The sequence below is a fragment of the Henckelia pumila genome, chromosome 2 (genome assembly GCF_033568475.1).
Source record: "Henckelia pumila isolate YLH828 chromosome 2, ASM3356847v2, whole genome shotgun sequence".
Taxonomy (NCBI): domain Eukaryota; kingdom Viridiplantae; phylum Streptophyta; class Magnoliopsida; order Lamiales; family Gesneriaceae; genus Henckelia; species Henckelia pumila.
This window is the reverse complement of record NC_133121.1, coordinates 26,621,668-26,647,859: the sequence shown is the minus strand read 5'-3', so window position 1 is coordinate 26,647,859 and position 26,192 is coordinate 26,621,668. Positions and strand designations below refer to the sequence as shown.

The 26,192-nt window shown below is 36.4% G+C and overlaps 1 protein-coding gene across 2 annotated transcripts; it reads left to right on the top strand.

Moving 5' to 3' along the window:
• Positions 1 to 20,192: 20,192 nt before the first annotated feature.
• On the top strand, positions 20,193 to 24,599 carry LOC140879794 (uncharacterized). 2 transcript variants are annotated; one of them, XM_073283705.1, is made up of 5 exons: positions 20,193 to 20,637; positions 22,099 to 22,135; positions 22,240 to 22,476; positions 22,630 to 22,677; positions 23,725 to 24,599. In XM_073283705.1, the coding sequence occupies exons 1-5, from the start codon at positions 20,336 to 20,338 to the stop codon at positions 24,211 to 24,213; spliced, it is 1,113 nt and encodes a 370-aa protein (XP_073139806.1). In that variant the 5' UTR covers positions 20,193 to 20,335; the 3' UTR covers positions 24,214 to 24,599. The 2 variants fall into 2 exon arrangements, with proteins under 2 accessions (XP_073139806.1, XP_073139807.1); XM_073283706.1 differs by having other exon boundaries at positions 23,732 to 23,984.
• Positions 24,600 to 26,192: the final 1,593 nt, after the last annotated feature.

The window sequence follows — 26,192 nt, the reverse complement described above, 5'->3', positions numbered from 1 at the left end:
TGTGCCTATCTAATCGAGTGGTTGTACCTAATGATGCGGAGCTCAGGAACGATATTCTTTCTCAAGCTCACAGGAGTCGATTATCAGTTCATCCTGGTAGCATGAAAATGTATAAGGATTTGCGAACTCGATTCTGGTGGAAAGGGATGAAGAGAAGTGTGTATCAATTTGTTTCGAGATATTTGTTTTGTCAACAGGTCAAGGCTGAATACCGACGACCAGGTGGATTACTGCAGAATCTGGAGATTCCCGAATGGAAGTGGGAGCATGTGACTATGGACTTTGTTACCCACTTGCCTATGACGTCACGTCAGTGTGATGCTATCTGGGTTGTCGTTGACCGTTTGACGAAATCAGCACACTTTATTCCTTAAAATCGGGAGTATTCTTATGATCGCATGGCACGCTTATATATCCAGGAGATAGTGCGATTACATGGGATTCCAGTGAGCATAGTCAGTGATAGAGACCCGCGATTTACCTCACGTTTCTGGGGTAGTTTTTAGGAGGCGTTGGGTACCACTCTGAGTTTGAGCACTGCATATCATCCGGAGACTGACGGGCAGTCAGAACGGACGATTCGTACACTGGAGGATATGCTACGTTCTTCTGTCATGGATTTTGGCTTATCTTGGCAGGATCAGTTACCTTTGATCGAATTTGCCTACAATAACAGTTATCATCGTAGTATTAATATGGCACCTTTCGAGGCATTGTACGGTCGACGGTGTCGTACTCCGTTATTCTGGAATGAAGTAGGGGAATGACAAGTCGAGGGTCCTGAATTGGTGCAGCAGATTGTAGACAAGGTAGATTTGATCAAGCATAGGATCAAAGTTGCTCAAGATAGACAAGCCAGTTATGCTAATATTCGCCGCAGGCCACTTTAGTTTGAGCCTGGTGAATATGTATTTCTCCGAGTATCACCTTTCAGGAAGGTGATGAGATTCGGCGTGAAAGGCAAGTTGTCTCCTCGTTTCATTGGGCCTTTCCAGATACTGGAAAAGATCGGAGATGTTGCATATCGTTTGGCTTTACCGCCAAATCTTTCCAGTATACATAATGTGTTTCATGTGTCGTTACTTTGACAGCATATAGCTGATGAATCTCATGTGATTCAGTCTACTGATATTCAGCTAGAGCCAGATCTGTCTTTTGTTGAACGACCAATCCGTATCCTAGACAGGAAGGAGAAGGTTCTTCGAAACAAGACTATACCACTTGTGATGGTACAATGGCAGCGCCGAGGCATTGAAGAAGAAACTTGGGAAACTGAAAGTCGTATGCAAGCGGAATATCCTGAGTTGTTTGCTTTGTACTTTTGATTTACCATGTAAGATGTAATTACAGTTTTTGTAATAATACATGGTTTGATATTTCATATTGTTATCTTGATTTATCTTTAGATGTTATTTCGCGGACGAAATATCTAAAGGTGGGGAGAATGTAGTAACCCAGAGACCATTTTAAGATAATAATATGTTAAACATAATTAAGGGTTGGTAATTAATCAATTTCGAAGTGTTATTGGACTTCAAAAGAGAATATGTGCTTTTGACTTTGGGCCGGATCGGAAGCTTCGAACTCAGATCGGAAGCTCCGATCCCAGCCACTTCGGAAGCTCATCGGAAGCACCGAGATCGGAAGCTCCGATCCAGGAACGGAAGTTCCGATCTCCAGCTGCCAGCAATGCTCGATGACTCAGCCGCGAGTTTTGACAAGTGTTGAACATAGAGCAGATCGGAAGCTCCGATCGTTGGATCGGAAGTTCCAATCCTGGCGTGTCTTGCATGCACGCAATGAGCTGGATCGGAAGCTCCGATCCCGAAATCGGAAGTTCCGATCCTGGCCGGGAATTTTGCCTATAAATAGGTCCCGTTCGATTTCATTTTGAAATACGAATTCCCAAGTTTCTTTCTTCAGTTATATAGTGTGAGATATACACTTGAGGGCCCTATCAGTTATAATAGAGGTTCTGGAATAACCAAGGTGTGGTTATAGTCATCCGGGACTAGCGACTTCAAAGGGCTATCGACGGACGAAGGTATGGTCCGGGAATCTATTTAAGTTTTGGGAGTACTTATTAGCTTAGTTAAGGCTTATAGAATTTATGTAGTGATACGGTGAACTTTTGAATATAGGCTTGGAACCTAGGATCTTACTATACTTGAACTAGCCTAGAGGTACGTACACATTGACTGAGATTGTCAGCGAGTATACATGTTTATATGTTGCATTTATTTGGCATTATTATATGGCATGATGTATGCTTTACCGTTTTCTATACTCATATGTCATGTGCGTATACATGTTGAGCCTATACCTTATTATACCTGACTATAGAGCCGCTCAGCTCTATACTCGATAGTCTGTCACTGAGAGTACCACGACGGCGGGGGCATTTATGTCTGTCTACTCTGGTGAACTAGACGAGTGTGGTTGCACCCAGAGGTTGATCCGTGCGGTGGCAGCACTCATGTGGCGCCGGTACTGAGCATGACTTTTCGGATGACCCTGTACCAGTCATCATGTTGCATGCATCATATATTTACGTGTACTCATGTCTATGTACTGGGCGTTAGCGCTCACGTCCTAGTTGTTATCTTGGACACCCTATTCCATGGGGCAGGTCGCAGGATGGATGGAGCTGGTAGTTCAAGGCAGGACTAGGGAGAAGGAGCCTTGAGGATTTTATTATACAGCAGGATTCGATATAGTTGTATAATGTTTACTGTTTAAGTTTTCGATTTGGTTGTATCACTACAGATTTAAGCCTGGATTATGTTACTAAGCTGATATGTAAATTATGGTTTTGTTTCCGCATATTTTACTCTGTTAAGTTATTTTGCTGTATTAAGTTTAATGCATGCTATTAGTTGCCAGTTAGTAGGTGATTCCATGCAGGGTCACTACACTTCGGTCCGTGATCATGGGGTACGCGTGATTTGGCTCATTCAAAAGTTGGTAACGCTTGAATTGGTATTGGAGCATGAACTCAATGTGGACTTATTACTTCTCTCTCTTCCTTCATCGTTTGACGGTTTTGTGGTGAATTTCAATATGAACAAGATAGAGGCCTCCCTTGAAGAGATGGTCAATATGCTTGTAACTTATGAAGCCACTTTAAAGAAGGATAAATCGGTTCTCTTGGTGGGCTCCTCTTCTTCTGCTAAGAAGGGGCCAAGTACAAAAGGTAAGAAACGTTCTGCCCCATCCAAGAAAACCGGACCCGAGAAGAAGAACAAGACAAAGGCTTCAAACGTGGAAAAATCCAAGGATGTTTGCCATCACTGCAAGAAACCCGGTCATTGGAAACGTAACTGCAAGGAATATCTCGAGCAGTTGCGAACTGAGAAGGGTATGTTTTATATTGAAATAAATGTTTCACTTAATACTACTTCTTGGGTATTGGATACCGGATGTGGATCTCACATTTGCAATGATTTGCAGGTGATGACAAGAAGTCGCAAGCTTAGGATGGGTGAGATCCAGCTGAGGCTCGGAAATGATTTTTGAGTTGAAGAAAAAGCTGTGGGAGACATTTGTTTAATTTTGCAGAATGATTTTAAGTTATTTTTTAGAGATGTTTTATATGTGCCAGATTTGGTTAAAAAAATTATTTCTATTTCTATGCTTGATAGAGATGGTTTTTCTTGCAATTTTGTTAATGAGATTTGCAATATTTACAAGAATGAATGTTTAATTGGATGTGGACAACTTGAAAACGATCTATATAACTTAAAATTAAAAGACGTTCCAATTAATTATGTTGATAAACCGGTAACAACAAATAAAAGGAAAATTGATAATCAAAACCCGGCAAACCTTTGGCATGCTAGGCTAGGTCACGTTTCCTCAAGGAGGATGAAAAAGCTAGTGGGAGAGGGCATGTTTGATATGTCTGATATTAACTCTCTACCTACTTGTGAGTCCTGCCTGAAAGGAAAAATGACTAAATCTCCTTTCAAAGGAAAACCTGAGCGTAGTCAAAATCTATTGGATTTGATTCATGCAGATGTTTGCGGACCATTTAGTATTGGTACAAAATTTGGTCACACCTACTTCATTACCTTTACTGATGATTATTCTAGGTATGGGTACTTATATTTGATGAAATATAAGTCTGAATCATTTGAAAAGTTCAAAGAATTCAAGGCTGAAGTAGAAAACAAACTAGGTAAGATTATTAAAGCATTTCGATCAGATCGAGGTGGAGAATACTTAAGTACCGAGTTCTTGGATTATCTAAAAGAGAATGGGATTCTCTCTCAGTGGACTCCTCCTATGACATCTCAGCTAAATGGTGTTTCGGAGCATCGCAATCGAACCTTGTTGGACATGGTTCGATCTATGATGAGCTTCACTGAGCTCCCACCTTCGTTTTGGGGCTATGCTCTTGAAACGGCGATATTGTTGTTGAACAACGTCCACACTAAAGCAGTGGACAAAACACCATACGAGTTATGGAATGGCAAAGCTCCTAAGTATTCGTACTTGAGGATTTGGGGATGTCCTGCTTACGTGAAGCAGACAGTGGGAGATAAGTTGGATAGTCGATCCACCTTATGTTATTTTGTAGGGTATCCGAAGAATTCAATCGGATATTATTTCTATCATCCTACTGAAACAAAAGTGTTTGTTTCAAGGAATGCCATCTTCTTGGAGAAGGAGTTCTTATTGGATAAGAAAGGCAAGATGATATAACTCGAAGAAATTTGAGAAGAACCCGAGATACAAAATAACGATCCTATACCTCAAGAATCATCACAAGACACGCCTATTACTAGAAGATCCGAGTGGACTTCTAGGCCTCCTATTAGATATGGTCTTCTTCTTGAAGGGGATCAAGGTGAACCCGACATTGGATGTGATCCGAAAAACTTCAAGAAAGCAATTTCTGATGCTGATTCGAACTTATGGCTTGAAGCTTTGCAGTCGGAAATAGACTCGATGCATGCAAACCAAGTTTGGTCTTTAGTAGATCCTCTTGATGGAATAGTTCCAATAGGGTTTAAATGGATCTACAAGAGAAAGCTTGGGCCTGATGGTAAGGTACTGACCTACAAGGCACGATTGGTTGCAAAAGGTTACACTCAAAGACAAGGTGTTGACTATGATGAAACTTTTTCACCAGTCGCAATGTTCAAGTCCATAAGAATCCTTATTGCCATTGCTGCATGGTATGACTATGAGATATGGCAAATGGATGTGAAGACTACATTCCTTAATGGAAACATTAAGGAAGAGATCTATATGATGCAGCCCGAGGGATTCACATCCATGGGAAGCGAGCATAAGGTATGTAAGCTTCAGAGATCGATCTATGGTCTCAAACAGGCATCAAGAAGTTGGAACCAGAAATTTGATGAAACAATAAAGGACTTTGATTTCATCAAGAACCCGGGGGAACCGTGCGTGTACAAGAAAATAGTTAAGGATGTTGTGACATTCTTAGTACTTTATGTTGATGACATCTTACTCATTGGAAATGATGTAGGGATGTTGCAGTCAACAAAGATATGGTTGTCAGGTAGATTCTCGATGAAGGATTTGGGTGAGGCGTCCTATATTCTAGGGATACAGATCTATAGAGATAGATCTAAGAGAATGATAGGGCTTACTCAAGCTACCTACATCGACACTATATTGAAAAGGTTTTCAATGGATGAGTCCAAGAGAGGACATCTACCTATGTGTCATGGAGTCTCTCTATCCAAGTCTATGTGTCCCAAGACTGACAAAGAGATAGAGAAAATGACACACATACCATATGCATCAGCCATAGGGAGTATCATGTATGTGATGATATCTACCAGACCGGATGTGGCATTTGCTCTGAGTGTCACGAGCAGATATCAAGCCAATCCCGGTCAAATGCATTGGAAAGCCGTGAAGGATATTCTTAAGTACTTGAGAAGAACTAAGAATGTATTCATGGTTTATGGAGGAAGAGAACTAAAATTGGAAGGCTATACCGACTCTAGCTTCCAAAGTGACGTGGATGACTCGAAGTCAACCTCTGGATTTGTGTTCATGCTCAATGGCGGTGCTGTCTCTTGGAAGAGTTCCAAGCAGGACACCACAGCAGATTCCACCACTGAGGCAGAATACATTGCGGCATCAGCTGCTGCTAAAGAGGCCGTTTGGATGAGGAATTTCGTCCAAGAGTTGGGCGTTATTCCTGAAGCTGTTGGTCCAGTCCCGGTGTACTGTGACAACACGGGTGCCATTGCTCAGGCAAAGGAACCAAGGTCTCATCAAAGATCCAAACACGTACTGAGAAAATACCACATCATCCGGGAGATCGTGGAAAGAGGAGACATCACTGTCGAGAGAGTGGCCTCTGCAGACAATATCGCTGATCCACTTACTAAGCCCTTGCCAGGACCATTATTTGACAAAATTCGCGAAGCAATGGGACTACGTAGTATGACTAGTTGGCTTTAGGGAAAGTGAGAGATTGAAAGAGTTGATGCCCCGTTAGCCAACTTGTGGCTAAGGGCTTTGAGAGTCTCTTTTTGTAAACAATCTTTGTTTAATATAATATACGTTCTTTAAATGGCGTTCACTTTATCTTATTATTATATAATGATATACTGTTGCTATTTTGATAAAGACCTTGAATATACTAAAGTAAGATGAGATAGTGAATATAGAGAGATCACTGTCATGAAACACATCTTATGTTCACTGTATATTCTAAACAGTTCCTAGTCAATTGAACCGTCCACAAATAAGGATAAGGATCGCTCGAGATTGAGACTAGCATTTGCGATGTCGAGTACCATGTTTCATTGGTATGGAACATAGAGATGTTCGAAGCCAAATGGATATTCATATGATGAATGATCGAACTACCCTATTCGGACTTTCCAAGTGGTTATCACTTATCGAGTGGATATAGTCCGCGGTTTTGGTTGTGCACCATTAGTCCTTATTACTTGAAACATCATTGAGACTCTATATGCTAGTACTGTGCTTTGACTCGTTTACCGACTCTATTAGGGTCATCAGGTGTCGGGATTGGGTACAGTTACGACACATATAGGAGTCGATGCTTTGTTTTCAAGGATTCACCGCACACTTGCGAGTGTGGATATCTTATGCGATCTGAGGAGATATTAGTGTGACAAATCTCTGGCCAGAGTACATGATGTGCTTTAAGAAATGGTTTCTTAGTAGCACATGCGATGTCACTATTTGATCTTCAAGATGAATTGCATAGTTATCGAATCTCGAACGACTCTCGATTTACCAATGGTTGTTTATTCGATCGGGATATATGGATGAAGGGACCGTACTGTACGCTAACCAAAATCTATTGGTTCTTGCAGGCACTATCAGTGATACCTAGGAAATCATGGGGCGATATTGCTAGGCGCTCTTACCATGATTTGTTGGGTAAGTCGAAAATTGTTGTTCCGAGTCACAAGGAGTTGTGAGCCCACGGCTAGCTGTATCCCTGAACCATTGAGGGTCACACAAGTAATGGATTTCTAATCCCCGTTGAGATAATTAAATTTAAAGAGTTAAATTTAGTGAATAAAGAAGTGGGACTTCTTATTTAAGAATAGAGGGATTAAGATTTCCTAAAATGACATAGTGATGGACATTTTTGGAAATCACTGAATTTGGATTCAGAAAATTTATCTTGACTTTAAAAGATGCAAAAATGGTTTCTGTGCACATTGGTGAAATTGGTTTATCAATCTGAGTCACGATGAATTTTATATTAATTTCTGAACATGCGGGCTTTGCTTGTCAGGCTTGAACTTATGACTAATGGGCCCTAAGCTGTTAGCAACCCACATTATAAATAAGTTATTGCAGTGCAGAAATTACACGTAACAGGTCACAAAATTTCGAAACCTAGAGAGCCTCCTCTCTAGAATTCGGCCGCCCCCTTCCCTCACAGTGTTCGAAATTCAGTCTGCAAATTTCTGAATTTGCAGTCTGATTTAACAGATCATATCTGTTCTATCTCTTCGTAGAAACTTCTGATAGACTTTCTAGTGCAGTCTATCAGAGGGATTAAACTTCTGTTCGTGGACCTGATTGAAGAATTGTTCGTTCATCAGTTCCTGGGATATACAACAAGAGCAGATTAATCTGTAGGTGTCCATAATCTCGCTTCGAGATTTTAAGGTAAAATTTATATGATTTAAATTTTATGTTTTAATTTTAATCGTATGAATTTGATACTCATGATATGGAATCGTTCCATATAAAAATTTTAAAACTTCCTCTGCACCGGGTATCACTTTCTTTTCGATCCGAAAAACGACAATGTTCCAACAACGTCCTTATTTTCATCTTGTACACCCCATTCTGCTAGATAGACATCAGGTTGGATGATGTAGGCAGGAGTGAGCCACGAGGTGAGGAGCAGCATCGTTGAGATTCCGGTTATTTGGTTTAGTTATTTTACCCTGGGTTTTTTTTCTGATACACTTATTCGATTTGGTTGTACTTAACCAGTTCAGTTTGATACATTCGATTTGGGTTTTCTATGTATTCCAGTTTCCGCTGATTTATCTGATTATTGTTATTTAAAATTTAATTGCATGTTTAAACTTTGATTAGTAGGTGATTTCGGAGTGGATCACTACACTTGATCTCTCACTAATTCTAATATTGTATTTGAATTTTGATTTCGGAGCGGATCACTACACTTGATCTCACACTAATTCTAATATTGTATTTGAATTTTCATGGCACATAAGAGTATATCTCATAGAGTGCGAACAACCACACTACCTACAATTTTTTAAAACATATTATTACGCAATTAATTGCTAATTATTCAATATGAAAACAAAAAATATGCATATTAATCCATACAATATAGAACCTAATTCTGATATCAATATTGTGAATCGTGTGTCTCGTATCCAAGAGCGCAAGAAAATTTAAAATTTTTATTATTTATCATAGAAAATAAATCTTGGATGCTCGTATGGATTTCAAACAAAATCTAAAACCACGCATATGGTGTTTAGAAATTTACGTTCAAGTGTAAAACACTTAGGTATGGATCCAACTAATATGGGTTTAAATTAGAGTTAGCTCTTCAAGATAGAACTCCAACCATGAATGTCCTTATTTCTTTGTTCACACCTTAATTCGATCCACGATTGGATTGCAAGTTCCTTTACTTGATCACCCTTAAAAAAAGTAAGATTTTCCATTGAGACAAGAGAGAAGGTGTGATGGAGATGACGATCTCAAAGAGAGGCGGCAGTTATAAACCTTAGAGAGGAGAGGACGATGGTCAACTTTTTTTTATAGAGAGGGAAAATTTTTGCCTAAGATGCAATAGTTTTTTTTATTGAGTTATGGATGTTATGTTAAACACTAGTCTTTTATAATTAGTTATATGGACCCTTATAAGAATCTAGATGAGTTTAGTTTGACCAAGTCCATGACCACATACTTTAGCTCATCATTGTGGTATCATCATAATCCTAATAGATGATCTAATATAATCGATGTGACGGGTTTAAATAGTTCATTGTTATGATGCAAGTCAAATTTTTCTCGCCATTTAATCTAATTATGGTAGACGCTAAGTTTTGAAACACTTTTTCACAATTTTAGCAGTTGCACTCTCCTCACATTTTAGGAATTATCCCAATTGAATCTACAACCATTGGTATATCGAAGATTATTTATGAATTCGATAATCATGTGAAATATCTTTGAGCATCCAAAATGGCATCGTTTGTGTTTCTAAGAAGCTCATTCACTCAAACACACTTATCTAATCTACCCAGAGCTTTCATGTACGATGATCTCATGAGATCGCATAGGATGATATCCACCCCCGTAGGCAAGCAAAAAATCTCTATATTACAATGCATTGGCTCCTACATATGTCACAATTATACTCAATCTCGCCACCTGATGACTCTCATGGAGTCGGTAACGAGTCAAAGCATAGTTCTAGTACGTAGAACATCAATGTTGTTCCGATTCATAAGGACTAATGATGTACAATGATAACCACAGACTTCATCCATTCGATAAATGGTAACTACATGGAACGTTCAAGTAAGGGTGGTTCAATGAACTTATCATATGAGCGTATATCTATATGTTTGAACATTTCTATGTCTTTCTTTATGAAATACAGTACACAACATCATATATGCTAGTTTCGAGCTCGATCGACCTTTATCCTTAACCAATCACTAGAACGTATTTAGAATATACATTAATTAAAAAATATGTTTCATGATAGTCATCGTTTGTACGATGTCATCATTAATTTACCATAATATATTCAAGATCTTTATCTATGCAATTTGCACAAGTAAATAAATAAAGTATTTGTCAAAATAAGTACAAATTATATTAAAATACATAGATTGTTTTATTAAGATTGAATAAAAACCAAAATTACAAATGGTTTGTGGGACGCCTACTCTAGTCTCTAAATTAAACCTATAGTGACCTAATATTTGTATGTCCAAGTCCTAATTGGTTATAGAGGTTTGTCGATTGATGGCTATAACCCATGTGAACACATACAATATTTGAGGTGGGCCTGAGACGTGTTGTTTCTTTCACCAATATATGGAGGGTGTTGGTGGTCCAAGGAAAAGGGCATGATTTGGGGACAATTTTTGTGGATTCAACCAAAATATCTACCTTCTGACAAAAGCAAACCCTCTAAGAACATTCACATGTCATTTGCAATCTTATCTATTTTCATTGGGATATATATATAATGTATAGCTAGTGGATAGACATAAGTTACATGCATATGTATTTTTTAATGAGAAATTTAAACAGGTTCACTACATGATGAGGTCACATCCAGCCAAATTCTTGATTATTACGATAATTACTAATTAAACCGTTTCCCCTTGTACCATAATTGAATTGAATATGTATGCAAGTAATTGGACAACTAAACCAGCTAACTTTTGCTCTGAATTTCCAACTGATCGAAATAATGATATATATTTTTATATATTAAAACAAGATTCGAAAACATCGAACATCCCTATCATTGTCCTTAAATTATACAATCAATGCATTGAATTAATAGCTTTGATTAACTTTAATTTCCAGCAAAAGACATGTGGTGGGCAATTTCTCTTGGTCGAGAAAAATGTCTTCGATTTCACCTGCATATGATGCAAACTCGCACGGAAACGTGGAGTTGGCATCCCCAAATAACAATATTGTTGTATTTATATGCCACTATAATAACAACAATAACTTGCTCCCATGAAGTGTCCAAGTTGGTGGCCGATTAGGTGAATGTATGCTCAATGATTATGATTTCTATTTTTCCTATCAACTCTTTCTCTGACGAATATGTTTGAATAAGGTCTGCCCAACTGTTTATCCAGTGATGGAGCAATAATATTGGATAAATTTAAAAAAAAATTAATCTTAACTTAGGTGACTCATTTTAAAATATTAAAGGATTCCAATGTTTAATATTCTAGCTTGAGTAGATGAATAATTTTGGCTCAACCATTGAATTTACTTGGTTAGCTTGTTTTACACGTTATTAATATATATTAGTCTGAATATTTACTCGCCGTACACCTCAACAGTAGCAACATATCCCATTGTTTTAAAAAAATAAAGAGCAATAAGATTTTGGGTAGATGAGATCCTAGCATATGTGTAATACCCAAACTATGCATTCAATGGTTCTTATTTTTACACATACGCGTAATTAATTATATATTGTTGACGTGGCAAATCATAAGACATTAGATCTATCACTGGGTAATATCCATATGTTAATTTGAAACCAAGATTTTGATTTTGATGACGACCATGCACTAGGCCTAACCAATATTATAACATAGTGATTTTCATAAAAGGTAGAATCGGAATATGATGTAATTAAATTTTTTAGCTAATTAAGCAAAAAAAAAAAAAAAAGACTATGGAATATGGATTGTTCGGTAGTCAAATTAAATTAATTTTTCCCATTTAATGAGTATGTTAATATTTTTAATAATTAATTTTTGTTAAAAGAAATAAAATTATATACATTTTAAATTTAATTCATATTAGTCGATCGAGTTGTTTAAATCATATAAATTAAGTTGTCTATTCAAATCCGGAAAACAACTTTAAACTAATTTAAGGGCCCGCACGACACTTGGTATTGATTTTGGTTTCGGTTTTGGAATGAAGATAAAATCCGGTTTTAGTTTTTACTTTAGAGATATCTTCTACCGAAAATAATTCTTCTCATGAGATCATAATATAAATGTTTCACATTGTAATGGAAAGTTGTTATAAACAAACGACATCATTAATTAATCAAAGAGAAGATAAATATTTGAATGATAGTTTAATTATTTATATGAAAATGAATATCTATTTCGTATATTGTCGAATATAGTTATTAATAATAATTTAGAAAATTTCAACTCGTAAAAGATATTGTAAGTTAGATCTGAAATTAAAAAATATTATTTATATTTTGTTATTATATTTTAATTTTTGTTATTGATGATTATATATATATGTATATATATATATCTTATGTATCCTTTGACCTTTCGTTCCTCTTAATAAAATTTTTGGTTCCGCCTCTGTCTACTCGTTCGATGAAACATCATTTTGTCCTCTTTAATTGAATTTTCTAGCTCTTCTTGTAATTGAAAGTAAATTATTCCATTACTCTTTCATGTTTTTTTTAAAAAAATAATTTTATCCTAATGCACGCGAAATTAATGCAAGATCACTGGGTCATTATGCGATTAACTTTCATGAGTTCATGGCCCAAATTGCATTGAGATTTGAGTGGTAATTATGTGCATCTTAATTGGGAGACACATACAAAATATATTAATTATTGCATGTGAAGTCCACATTTATTTTGCAAATCTCCACAACTGGGAACCAGCTCATTAATCTTGATTTGTGTAATTATTGTTTGACCATCTTAGTACTACTTAACTTAAATTTAGTGTTGATATGTTGTAAGTATATATACACTCTCAAAAATTAAACCTACACGGATTACTATTATACTCTCGAAAGAAATAATTATCTGTTAGGAGGATGTACTACGAATTCTGAATAACAGCAACACAACACTTTAAGACTAGTCGAGACGAGCGATTCTTTCTATCCGCAAAACGAAATTGCCCGTTACAAGTGCTAAACATTGACGGCAATCGTCTCTAAGATACAACGACTACTGAACGAGATATAGCAGTACAACAAATATATCAAACTTCAACGAACGAAAATAAGCAAAACTTTCTTTGAGAGAGTAGGGAGAATTAACAGAAAAACAGAAATCTGATGTATATACGTTATCAGATGTTAAAGATACTTTTTCTACGTTATAACAATAATACATATAGACTGAGACTCCAAAGAACACGTCTCACGGCCTAAGGATGCAACCCATGACAGAAGAAGCCCAAAAAAAAAACGCAACTTTTCGGAATACAGACTGCTCGCTCGAGCAGTAAAATTATGCTGCTCGAGCGGCCAACACTCTGTCCGTCATTCTGCGGACGCTCACTCGAGCGGTAAGTTTTTGCCACTTTAGCGGCAAACTTTCTGTCCCGCTGGTAGATTGTTGCTCACTCGAGCGGCAGGTTTTCTGCCCGTTTGGTGGTGGTGTGCACAATAAAATAATAAAAAATATTATTTAACTAAATTTTATCCAAAAATAATAATTGGATCATAAGACCACACCCCACCCCATCGAGATGGCCCCGCCAAGTGTGTTTATTTCATCGACTAGCATCTTGCCCCTTTACAAAATATCCGGTGCCCTAAGGGCCCAATCTCATAATCCAAAGTTGGATTATTAAGGAGAGACACACATTGGAATTTTTCCAATGTGACAAGCTCTTTCTCAATTTATTAACCAATTTTTCTCAATTCATTCACAAATTTCCAACAATCCCCCACATGAATGAATTTTACGCACGTTAGCATTCTCACTAGAAAGTCTTTATGAGTATTGTTACATCAGGATAGGTAGTTTGTGGCTTTGAACCTACCGTAGTAATATACTATAGGATTTACTAGTTGCATAGTGGCGCGATGTCTTGAACTAGTCAACCGTTTATGTAAACCAAGTCAATAGTATTTACACAACAATATTCTAACATATTTTGTTCTCACGTTGTGTCCATTTCGGCACTGAACCATATCTTAGATTCATAAGCGTTTCAATCAAAGCAGTCAATAATTTGCACTTATATAGGTGATCTTCTATCAAGAGTATCCTGCGTTACTCTACCTTATAGGTATATGAATCATTAAAAAAAAAATTAACCTCACCACATGTTGCAGGTCATTTCTATTTGGATGTTCTAGGAATGAGTGAGTAAAGATTTCAAGTACTCAAACTAATATGTATAACTAAGTTGTATTGACCCAAGGTTTTGGGATCTTCAATTCTCAAGGTTGGGTTACCGATACAAATATTTTATTTTCTGGATTTTAAGCTCATTCCTCTAAGCAGTTTGTACATTTGATCTCTATTTATACTTTTAGTAAGCGGATCCGCAAGGTTTTCCTTTGACTTTACATAGTCAACCGAAATAACCCCATTCGAGATCAATTGTCTTATGGTATTGTGTCTCCGACGAATATGTCGAGATTTACCATTGCATATACTACTTTGTGCTCTTCCTATTGTTGACTGACTGTCACAATGAATTGTAATGGAAGACACCGGTTTATTCCAACAAGAAATATCTTCTAAAAAATTTCGAAGTCATTCATCTTCTTCTCCAGCTTTATCTAAAGCAATGAACTCGGATTCCATAATCGACCGAGCTATACATGTTTGTTTAGAGGATCTCTATGAAACCGCACCTCCACCGATTGTGAACACATATCCACTAGTAGACTTGGAGTCTTTCGTGTCAGAAATCCAATTTGCATCACAATATCCTTCTAGGATCGCAGGCTATTTGTATACACTATTCCATAATTTGAAGTGTATTTCAAATATCCAAACACTCTCATTAATGCTTTCCAATGATCCTCACTTGGATTACTTGTGAATCGACTAAGCTTATTTATGATATAAGCAAGATCAGGTCGGGTACAGTTAGTTAAGTACATTAAAATTCCTATCACCCTTGCATATTCCACTTGTGAAACAGGTTCTCCTCTATTTTTGGCTAAATGTGTACCCAATTTCATAGGTGTTCTAGCCGGAGGACGATTTGTTGCATTAAATCGTTCAAGAACCTTTTCTACATAATGGGTTTGGGATAAAATAATTCCAGCAAATGTTCTAGAGATTTTAATCCCCAGTATAATATCACACAATCCCAAATCCTTCATGTCAAAATGTTGTCTCAACATCTTCTTTGTTTTCATAATCAATTCATGGTTGCTCCCATAATTAACATGTCATCTACATAAAGGTAAACAATTACATATGCATTTGTAGTACCTTTAATATATACACATTTGTCACATTCATTGATTTTGAAACCATTTGAAAACATTGCAGTGTCAAACTTTTGATGTCACTGTTTAGGTGCTTGTTTGAGTCCATATAACGACTTGACAAGTTTACACACCTTTTGTTCTTTTCCGGGTACAATGAACCCTTCTGGTTGTTTTATATATATTTTTTCTTCCAACTCTCCATTAAAAAATGCGGTTTTAACATCCATTTGGTAAATCTCAAGATCATGCAATGCAGCAATAGATATGAAAACACGAATGGATGTTATTCTAGAAACCGAAGAGTAGGTATCGAAGAAATCATATCCTTCTTTTTGTCTAAAACCTTGAACCACTAGTCGAGCTTCATATTTATCTATAGATCCATCTTCTTTGTATTTATTTATAGATCCACTTGGATCCCAAAGGTTTACATCCCGGAGTGAGATCAACCAACTCCCACATATGATTATGCATGATGGAATCTATTTCATTTTGTATGAATTTTTTTTCAAAAAGGAGCCTCAAGATTTGATAACGCTTCTTGAAGAGTTCGTAGTTCATTATCTAACATGTATGTTAGAAAATCAGGACCAAAAGACTTTTCAACTCTAGCTCACTTGCTTTGTCTTGGTTCATCGTTGTTTTGTAGAGTTTCAGTTGTGTTTTCATGAGTTCGCTTGTTCGAACTTATTTCTTTCCTTTCTTTACAAGGAAAGATCTTTTCAAAGAATACAACATTACTTGACTCCATGATTGTGCTTTCATTTACATCAGAAATTGTTGACTTATGCACTAAGAATCGATATGCACTACTATTGTATGCATAACCAATAAATATGCAGTCAACCGTTTTAGATCTAATTTTTATTTGTTTTGGCTTAGGTACTTCTACTTTAGCCAAAGACCCCCACACTTTGAGGTATTGATAAGAAGGTTTATGACATTTCCACTGTTTATACGGTGTTTCATCTTTTCCTTTGACCGGTATCTTATTTAGAATGTGTGTTGCTGAGAGAATCGCTTCACCCTACATATTTTGAGGTAAGACAGAATTTATTAACAACGCGTTCATAATTTTCTTTAAGGTTCGATTCTTGCTTTCTGCAATGCCATTAGATTGAGGTGAGTATAGGGCTGTCATTTGATGAATGATTCCCGAATTTGAGAAAAATCCTTCAAAAGGAGCCACATATTCTCCATCTCGATCACTTTTAATCATTTTAATCTTTAAACTTCGTTGATTTTCAATCTCAGTCTTATATTTCTTGAAAACTTCGATTGCTTCATCTTTGCTTTTCAATAAATATAAATAATAATATCTGGTGCAATCATCAATGAATGTTATAAAATACTTGTTGCCACCTCGAGTTTGAACCATTTTTAAATCACATACATCAATGTGTATTAATTCGAGTGGCGTAGTACTTCTCGTGACAGAATGAAATGGAGCTTTGGCAATTTTCGCTTCAACACAAATCACACACTTGTTTTGTGGATTTCTTTTAAACATAGGTATTACATTTAAATTTGCAAGTCTTTGCAACGTATTTAAGTTAACATGTCCTAATCTTTCATGCCATAAATCATAACTTTCAGTCAAGTAAGCAGAACCAATAATTTTATTCTTCGCCTCAGGGTGGATAACATTCATTATATTTAATATAGAGAAACCACCTTTACCAACAAATACACCAGACTTTGTCAATACAAACTTATCAGATTCAAACACCAATCTGAACCCTGCTTGCTCAAAAGAGAGCCCGAAACTAAATTTTTACGAATGTCTGGCACATGTAGTACATTCTTGAGCGTCATCTCCTTGCCCGGCGTAATTTTCAGCACTACATTACCAACTCCAACGACATCCGATGTTGCAGAATTTCCCATGAACAACTTTCTATCTCTAACGGTGGCGTTGGTGGAATACATATCTTTATCTGCACAAATGTGGCTCTTAGAGCCAGTATCGATCCACCATCCTCTTGGATCATCCATCATGTTGGTCTCACAAATAACAACACTTAGATCAATATCAGAAATTGCTAAAGGCACATACCTTTCTTCAACCATGTTTGCTTGTTTTGGTTTTTGACTTTTGTTATTTTTCTTTGGAAGTCGGCAGTCCCTTGCCATGTGATTCGGTTTGCCACAGTTGTAGCAACTTCCTTGGAATTTCTTTGCTTTTCCCTTTTTCTTTCCATCATGAGGCCTCTTGTGACTTGTACTTGATTCCGCCAGATTTGCTTTGACCTCGATTTCTAATATCTTTTTATGTGACTTGGCATCGGTGTTTCTGTTATCCTCCTCAATGCGAAGTCTCACAATTAGATCTTCAAGTTTTAACTCCTTACGTTTGTGCTTAAGGTAGTTTTTTAAGTCCTTCCATTGAGGTGGCAACTTCTCAATGATAGAAGCGACTTGGAATGGTTCATTGATTTCCATCCCTTCGACCAATAAGTCATGCAAGATAATCTGTATTTCTTGCACTTGACTCATCACTGTTTTTGAGTCTATCATCTTGAAGTCCAGAAATTTTTCAACCACAAACTTCTTTATTCCTGCATCTTCAGTTTTGTATTTCTTTTCCAAGGAATCCCAGAGTTACTTGGCCGTCTTGACAGAGGAGTAAACACTGTAGAGTGTGTCATCAAGGCCATTCAATATGTAGTTTCGACATAGAAAATCACTGCGATTCCATGCGTCAACCGCGGTCCTTCTTTGGATGTCTGAATCGCCTTCAACAACTACAGGGGGATCCTCCTTGAGAAATCTAGACAGATTGAGTGTGGTGAGATAAAACAACATCTTCTGCTGCCAATGTTTGAAGTCGGCACCAGAAAACTTTGGTGGTTTTTCTCCATGAGCGGGGGCGAAAGCGAGCGGAGTGAAAGAAACGATAGACATATTCAGAATCCGAGAAATACAAAATTTTGTCTTGAGATTGTTAGGAGGATGTACTCCGAATTCTGAACAACTTAAATAACAGCAACACAACAACTTTGAGACTAGTCGAGACGAGAGATTCTCTCTATCCACAAGACGAAATTGCCCGTTACAAGTGCTAAACGTTGACGGTAATCGTCTCTAAGATACAACGACGACTGAATGAGATATAGCAGCACAACAAATATATCGAACTTCAACGAACGAAAATAAGCAAAACTTTCTTTGAGTGAGTAGGGATAATTAACAGAAAAACAGAAATCTGATGTATGTATGTTATCAGATGTCAAAGATACTTTTTATGCGTTATAACAATCATACATATAGACTGAGACTCCAAAGAACACGTCTCACAGCCTAAGGATGCAACCCATGATAGAAGAAGCTAAAAAAGAAACGCAACTTTTCGGAATATAGACTGCTCGCTCGAGCGGTAAAATTATGCCGCTCGAGCGGCCAACACTCTGTCCGTCATTCTTCGGACGCTTGCTCGGGCGGTAAGTTTGTGCCGCTCTAGCGGCAAACTTTCTGTCCTGCTAGTAGATTATTGCACGCTCGAGCGGCAGGTTTTCTGCCCGTTTGGTGGTGGTGTGCACAATAAAATAATAAAAAATATTATTTAACTAAATTTTATCCAAAAAAAATAATTGGATCATAAGACCCCACCCCACCGAGCCGGCCTCGCGCGTGTGTGTTTGTTGCATCGACTAGCGTCTTGCCCCTTTACAAAATATCCGATGCCCTAAGGGGACCCAATCCCATAATCCAAAGTTGGATTATTTAAGGAGAGACATATATTAAAATTTTTCCAATGTGGGACAAACTCTTTCTCAATTTATTAACCAATTTTTCTCAATTCATTCACAAATTTCCAACATTATCTCAGTTAGAATATTGATGTAGGCGCATGTTAATTTGAAATATTATATGATTTAATTTATGTGAGTTGTATTATGAGTTTATTACGTCAGTTATATTTTTACTGATTGAGAGTCTTGTTCCATAGTGGTGTTTATAAAATTTTGAAAACTTTGAAAAAAAACAGTTTATAATAGTAATTTTCTAAAAAAAAAAAACATTTTTGAACACTAACAACATGTTTTTGGTAAAAATATGCACGAGTAATTAATTGTAGTTATATTATAGGAGGATTCTTTGAAAATTTTTTATCTCTATATGCGCAAGAAATATATGTATGCTTGCAGCTTGACTGATTAAAGGAGTTCCGTTTATGTTTGAAGTTGCCTAGATTGATGCCTAAAAGAAATTAGTAAATCTAATGATGAATCCAATCCCAAAAAGTAAGTATTAAATAAAAAAAAAAATTATAAACAATGTAATTTTGCTTTTTATTTTTAATACAACCACCATATCATGAGATCAAGATGTAATAAGTGTTCATGTTAAAATGTTTATATTTTTGTGCAATTTAAGAAATTTGATTAACGTCGGTGGTACATCTATAATTTTTTGCTAAAATAACACCATTGAGACCCATAATCCATATCAAAGTTAATATCACGGATCCAATTTTCATTGATCACAAATAATTTATTTATTGGAGTAGACATTGTTACATGTGTAATATTTCTCTAAAATACTAATAATAAAAAAAGTAATGAAAAAAATGAAAATTATCTGTTAAGTTGTTTAATTATATATATATATATAATGAAGCACAAATTTCTTGTCACAATCATTTAATGAAAAAAGTTGGGGATTACTAAAACAGGAAAATCTGAAAAAAAAGAGCAAGAAAAAGACAAAAGTAAATTATTAAAATAAAAAAGGCAGATGTGGCAGTCATTTAATTAACAGTAAGCATCACAGCTGGTAACAGTATAATCACCCTCAAGATTTCCTCCTTTCTCGTCTCTCTCTCTCTGCTGTTCTCTTCTGTCCACTTCCATACAGTTCCCACGCAGCAGATTACTATCCTTTCAGGAGCAGCTCAAAGGAGTTGTCGATTGGTGGAGCAGAAATGGGAGGGGTGACGTCATCAATGGCGGCGAAGCTTGCGTTTTTCCCTCCTACTCCGCCGAGTTACAAGGTGGTTACGGATGATACCACTGGGCTCCTGATGCTGCACCCCTTCCCGCACCGGGAGAACGTCGACGTCTTGAAGCTTCCGACGCGGCGGGGGACGGAAATCGTGGCGATGTACGTGCGGTACCCCATGGCTACTTCGACGGTGCTCTACTCGCACGGCAACGCGGCGGATATCGGGCAGATGTACGAGCTTTTCATTGAGCTCAGCATTCATCTCAGAGTTAATCTCCTTGGGTAATTCTTAATTTCAGTGGGCGTTTTTACTATTTTATTATAGTTGTTTGTTGTAATGTTGGCTTTTTTGTTTTTATGAACTTTGATTTTCTTTCTTTTTTCTTTGATGTTTTTTTTTTTTTGAAACAATTGTTTTGAACTTCGTGCCATTTAATCCACATGTAGAATTGATAATTTCATGTGAAGATTGTGATTGCCAAGAAATAAGTCTTTTTGTTGACTTTATTGGATCAGATCGTCTGTATATTTTATTCTATCTGGTTTTGTGGATGACATTAATGTTTACATTCATTAACTTTTAGGATAACTTTGTTTTGTTGAAGATGTGGCATTCGTGATTTCTGGAAATCATATTAGGTGTGACGCATTTGATAAATGGTGATTCTTGGGACGGTTAGGACTTGGGACCTAGGGGTGGTTTTAAAAGATAATAATTGAATTGTGCTGCGGTTTGTTTGTTATATTGTTATTTGGTAGTGGTTGTTGGTGAAATTATTTGGATTTTGATTTGGGAAAGGAGAATCAAGACAAGAGTTGAATTCTTTGTGCTTAAAACCTTGTTAAGTACAACACTACAAATTGGAAGTCTCAGAAACCACAAAAATGTCAGCTGTTATATCTGTGCAGAACTCTTGTATTCAGCTTGAATCTCGAATTCTAAGTGATGGATTCTTAAAAAGTCCAAATTTACGATAGCAAATTTGAATTTTGAGTGCAAATTGCTTAAAGAAAAATCGAAAATAGAAAGACATCCGAGTGAAAAATAAGGAAAGGACGTCCCTGTATCAGATTTCATATTCTCGGGGCGTAATAATACATTTCCAAGAATTATGGACCGAAAAGTCATGAAAACCTAGGGTCGCGAGTCCAGAGCTGGAGTTGCGAGTCGCGGCACCATTCCTTCCTTTGTAAGGCTAGCTTGGCAGCATGGTGCCTCCATTCGGTCCACATGTTGTATTATATACAAGAATTTCAAACCGAAAATTCATACATCAATTTCTCATTAACCTGATAGTTATGTTCATAGAATTAATATGCTACAAAAATCTACTCGCGACAAGGATTTTGTTTGTCCAATGGATTTGGTGGTCGACTCCTGGTATCCATTTAAATTATTTTCTGAAAACATGGGTGTTAAACCTATTTTCATTGTAAGGACGAGAAATTTTAATATTTTGAAGGGAATTTTGAGAAAAGAAAAATTATCAGCATCATATTTTTGTAAATTTTTGTTTCTAAAAATCATTCATTTGATCAGAATTTCTGCTTTGATTTGACGGAGCCAGAACATTGTTATCTTGGTCCCACTTTAATCCAAAATATGCCCAACGATGGCTAAGTGAAGGTGGAGAAAAGACATTAATGAATAATTGATTACAGTATTTCTCTTGCTATTGTTTTAGATTCATCGCTTTCTACCGAGTGTCTCAATTGAATATCTTATGTGCATCATGTCTGCAGGTATGACTACTCAGGTTATGGTCAGTCATCTGGAAAGGTATCTGCTGATAAATTTTATTGTGAAGCTTTATTTCCCATCATTACTAAGTGATTGGATGCCTTAGAGCACCTCTTGAAGTTAACATATGTTGAATATTACAGCCAAGTGAGCACAATACTTATGCAGATGTTGAAGCTGCATACAAGTGTCTTGAAGAAAACTATGGGACCAAGCAGGAAGACATTATACTCTATGGCCAATCGGTTGGGAGTGGTCCTACCGTGGATCTAGCGTCTCGTTTGCCACGACTAAGAGCTGTTGTCTTGCATAGTCCTATTCTATCAGGCTTAAGAGTAATGTATCCAGTGAAGCGCACATACTGGTTTGACATCTATAAGGTATATTCTTGATTTCTCATTTGCACGGTGTACATTTGTACATTTAATCAAATGAACCTGTACTCCTGGCGTTTGATTATCTCATTCTAATCTTGTCCATGTATTTTGTTTTTATCTCTTATGTAAACATGATCGGCATTTTATGCGATGCAGAACATTGACAAAATCCCCTCGGTGAAGTGTCCGGTGCTGGTTATTCATGTAAGCATACATTTTATGGAAGTTTCATTATGTAGTGCCATAATGGTGTGAAGCACTCACTTGCATCGTTAATCTGTTTTATCCTTAGTGGCTTTTTTGGTTTTTCCGGGAGTGTTGTACAAATATAAAAATATTGGTCTGGCGTTCTTGAATTGGGTTCTTCCTGAACAATTTCCTCGGCTGAGTTTTTCTATTTGGTAAAATGCTGATTCAGTGGGTGTTCATATAAGTTTTCATATGGTTTGATTCTCGAGCACCATATGCTACTGAATATATGTGAAACGATCTCATTAACCTGTTTAGGAGACAGCAAAGCAGTCAGTTTTGTTGAACTTTACTAAGTGTTACTAAAACAATCATAAGGGGGGAGGTTGAGGAAATATAGTCCAAATGAGAGCATTATTTTTTTGCTGCCTGAACAGTGAACACCCTTCTTGAAAATTATATTTGAATACTTTTGAAGTCATCTGATGTCTGGATTCGACAAGGGCCATTAGCTAACTTCTACCTGCGGTGAATGAAGCCTGCTGCCTGCCACTATCAAATGCCCCTCGTTTTTATAGGCATCCATATGTCTTATAATATGTTGGTAATTGAAATTGTGATTGACAACTTTATTTTTGTTTTGTATCATATGTATGGTGTGAAAAGACGATTGAATTCAACCTCTACCCTTAGGGTAGATCTATTGGTTGCCATTGTTTCAAAAAAAATAAAAATTGTGCAAGTCAAGCATGGATCTCAGGTACCAATGATACCATTTGTTTATGCAGTCAAGGTAATACCCCCACGAATCTCATCAACCATTAAAGATCTCCCATTAGTCCGTATGGGATATTAATTATCCACGTTTGGGCCAGCTTTATTTCTTAGCTTCAAAGTATCAAATGCATATTTACCTTCGAGTGCTACATCAGTCCTTGTGTCTTTCAGGAGCAGGGAATTCATAGGAGTGTTATTTTTTTGTTGGTTAAGAGTGTACTATGCGCACACTCGCCCTTTTAACGGGCTCGTTTGAACCCATATTATTTCCTGGTTCTTATGCAGGGCACAGCTGATGATGTTGTTGATTGTTCTCATGGTAAACAACTTTACGAACTATGCCAAGAGAAGTATGAGCCATTATGGATCAAGGGAGGAAACCACTGCGATTTAGAACTCTATCCCGATTATATTAAACACCTAAAAAAGTTTGTACATACAGTCGAAAAGCCTTCCTCAATGCACACATCAAGGAAAAGTGTAGACCGGCCTGAACATTCCAGGAAGAGTACAGAGTATATTGAAGCTCCAAGGAAGAGCACAGATTGGAGGGAGAAACCCAGGCGGAGCACTGATAGGCCTGAAAAGCTCAAAACATATGAATACAAATTTCATAAAGAAGACAAGCTTTCCAAGTTGAAAGCATCTCTTGACCAAATGGAAAGATCTCGGAGGAGTGTGGAGTATAACGAGAAGTCCCGACGGAGCATTGACATTCACCTAGAGAAAGCTCGAAAAAGCGTGGATTGGTTGGATAGATTACGAACTTCATGAAGGGAAGGAAGCAGCAAGAGGAGTGCATTGCTTTAAATTATGGGTGATGGGGGTGTAACACATGCATTTACTTGCCCTTCAGAAATCAGTATTGGCCTCCATTAAAAAGGTTTGATTTTTCTTCGGTGAGATTAAAGAAATGGTGGGTATAGTTTGATATTAATTCATTGCCCTTTGGATAGTGTTGGTTTGCTCTTTCCTCGTGTCTGTATAAAGGATGTATTTGACACTAGATATTTTCAATTTTACACGTTTAACGTTTTGTATCCCCAGGATTTTAACTTAGTGTATTAATTAAAAGGTAAATATTTTGGGTTTTGTAGTATTGGGAGGCTGCTACGGTTGCTAATTGATATATATACATTGATATTTTTGGGTTACTACTAAAGAATATGTGTTTCGTGCTAGGAACTTTTTACTTTTGTCGTATTAGGTATCCAATTGAATCAATGATAATGATTGTATTGAAGTTTTGAAATGAAAAAATGGTAAGACAAAATTGATCGATGTGAATGATAAAATCCTTAACAAAAAAATTGGTGGATTTCAGCATTTGATGTAAGCTTTTTAATGTCCAATATGATCATGAACACACACAGCAATTTTCGTAAAACTTAGGGTATTTGACAACTTGCACATTATAATTTAAGCTTCTTAGCACACTTCATCATTAAATTGTTTTTTTTTTTGTTTGGGTTGGGGGGAGGGGGGGTGTGGGTGGGCCCAAATTAAAGTCTTATCTCTTACTCTTAAAATGACAAGGTTGAAACTTTTATCAAGATTGTTTAGTATCAAATAACATTTTGGCAAAGCACTGAAGTGTGATCTTGCCCAATTCACAGGAGGCCTTTTCACTCAACCGCTCATAATTTCAATATATAGCACACAACAATACTCCACCTCTCAATTTAGGCGAGTTCCATCCAACCCTATAATTTGCGTACATCCAATATTGAAACATTTTTTTCGAAGTTGCTCAACATATGTAAATTTAATGAAAATGCTCTTTTTTATACCAATAATAGGCTTGCATTTTATTTTTATATTTGTCTCAGGTTTAGTCCTATAAATCTCCTCATAGTATCTTTATAGGTTAGCATATAGTTCCATGTGTCGTTACTTAATTTATATGCATGTTTTTTTGCGATTTATATATACATTTTCCAGATTGATACGGATGTTTGGTGTTAGCATATATTTGCATATGTTCTTTGAGATCTTTCTCCATATTTTATGCCTTGTACAAATATTTATAGTTAAAGGATAATCTATTTCTACTATAAAAGTATGAATAAAGGGCAAAGTTTTGCATTGTGTATTTACTATATTGCCTAAAAGATATGAATGATTAGTATTAATTGCATGGGCATAAGCAAAAAAATGGTGTAAAATTTAGGGCCAAATTTGGGATGTGCAATTTCTACAAAACAATGTGTTGTTCATTCATTTAATTGATGCATTTATTATTATTATTATTATTATTATTATTATTATTATTATTATTATTATTATTATTATTTTACCCATTGAATACATTTTAATGCTTGCCATCATATTCCTAATTCATTCTAAAAAATAATAATGAGAAGAAAATTATAAAATAATGCATTATTTCTACTAACTATTTTTTCTTATAAACTATTTTTTAATTTTATAATTTAATCATTATTATTTTTTGTCTTAAAAATGTAAAAGTATGGGGTAAATTAATAATTAATAAGCAAAAAAAGCTCTTGTGGATTATGTTTTAAGTGAATCATTTTTATTTTTAATATAAATATTTATGGATAATAATGATTTGTTGTCTTGAAAAATATAGAATTATGAGGTAAATTAAGAGGAAAAAACTAGGGATGTAAACGAGTTGAGCCGAGCCGAGCCGAACTTTTGAATGTTCAAGCTCGGTTCATTTATAAACGAGCCGAGCTCGAGCTTATTTAACGAATATATTCATGGCCCACGAGCTTATTCGAGCTTTT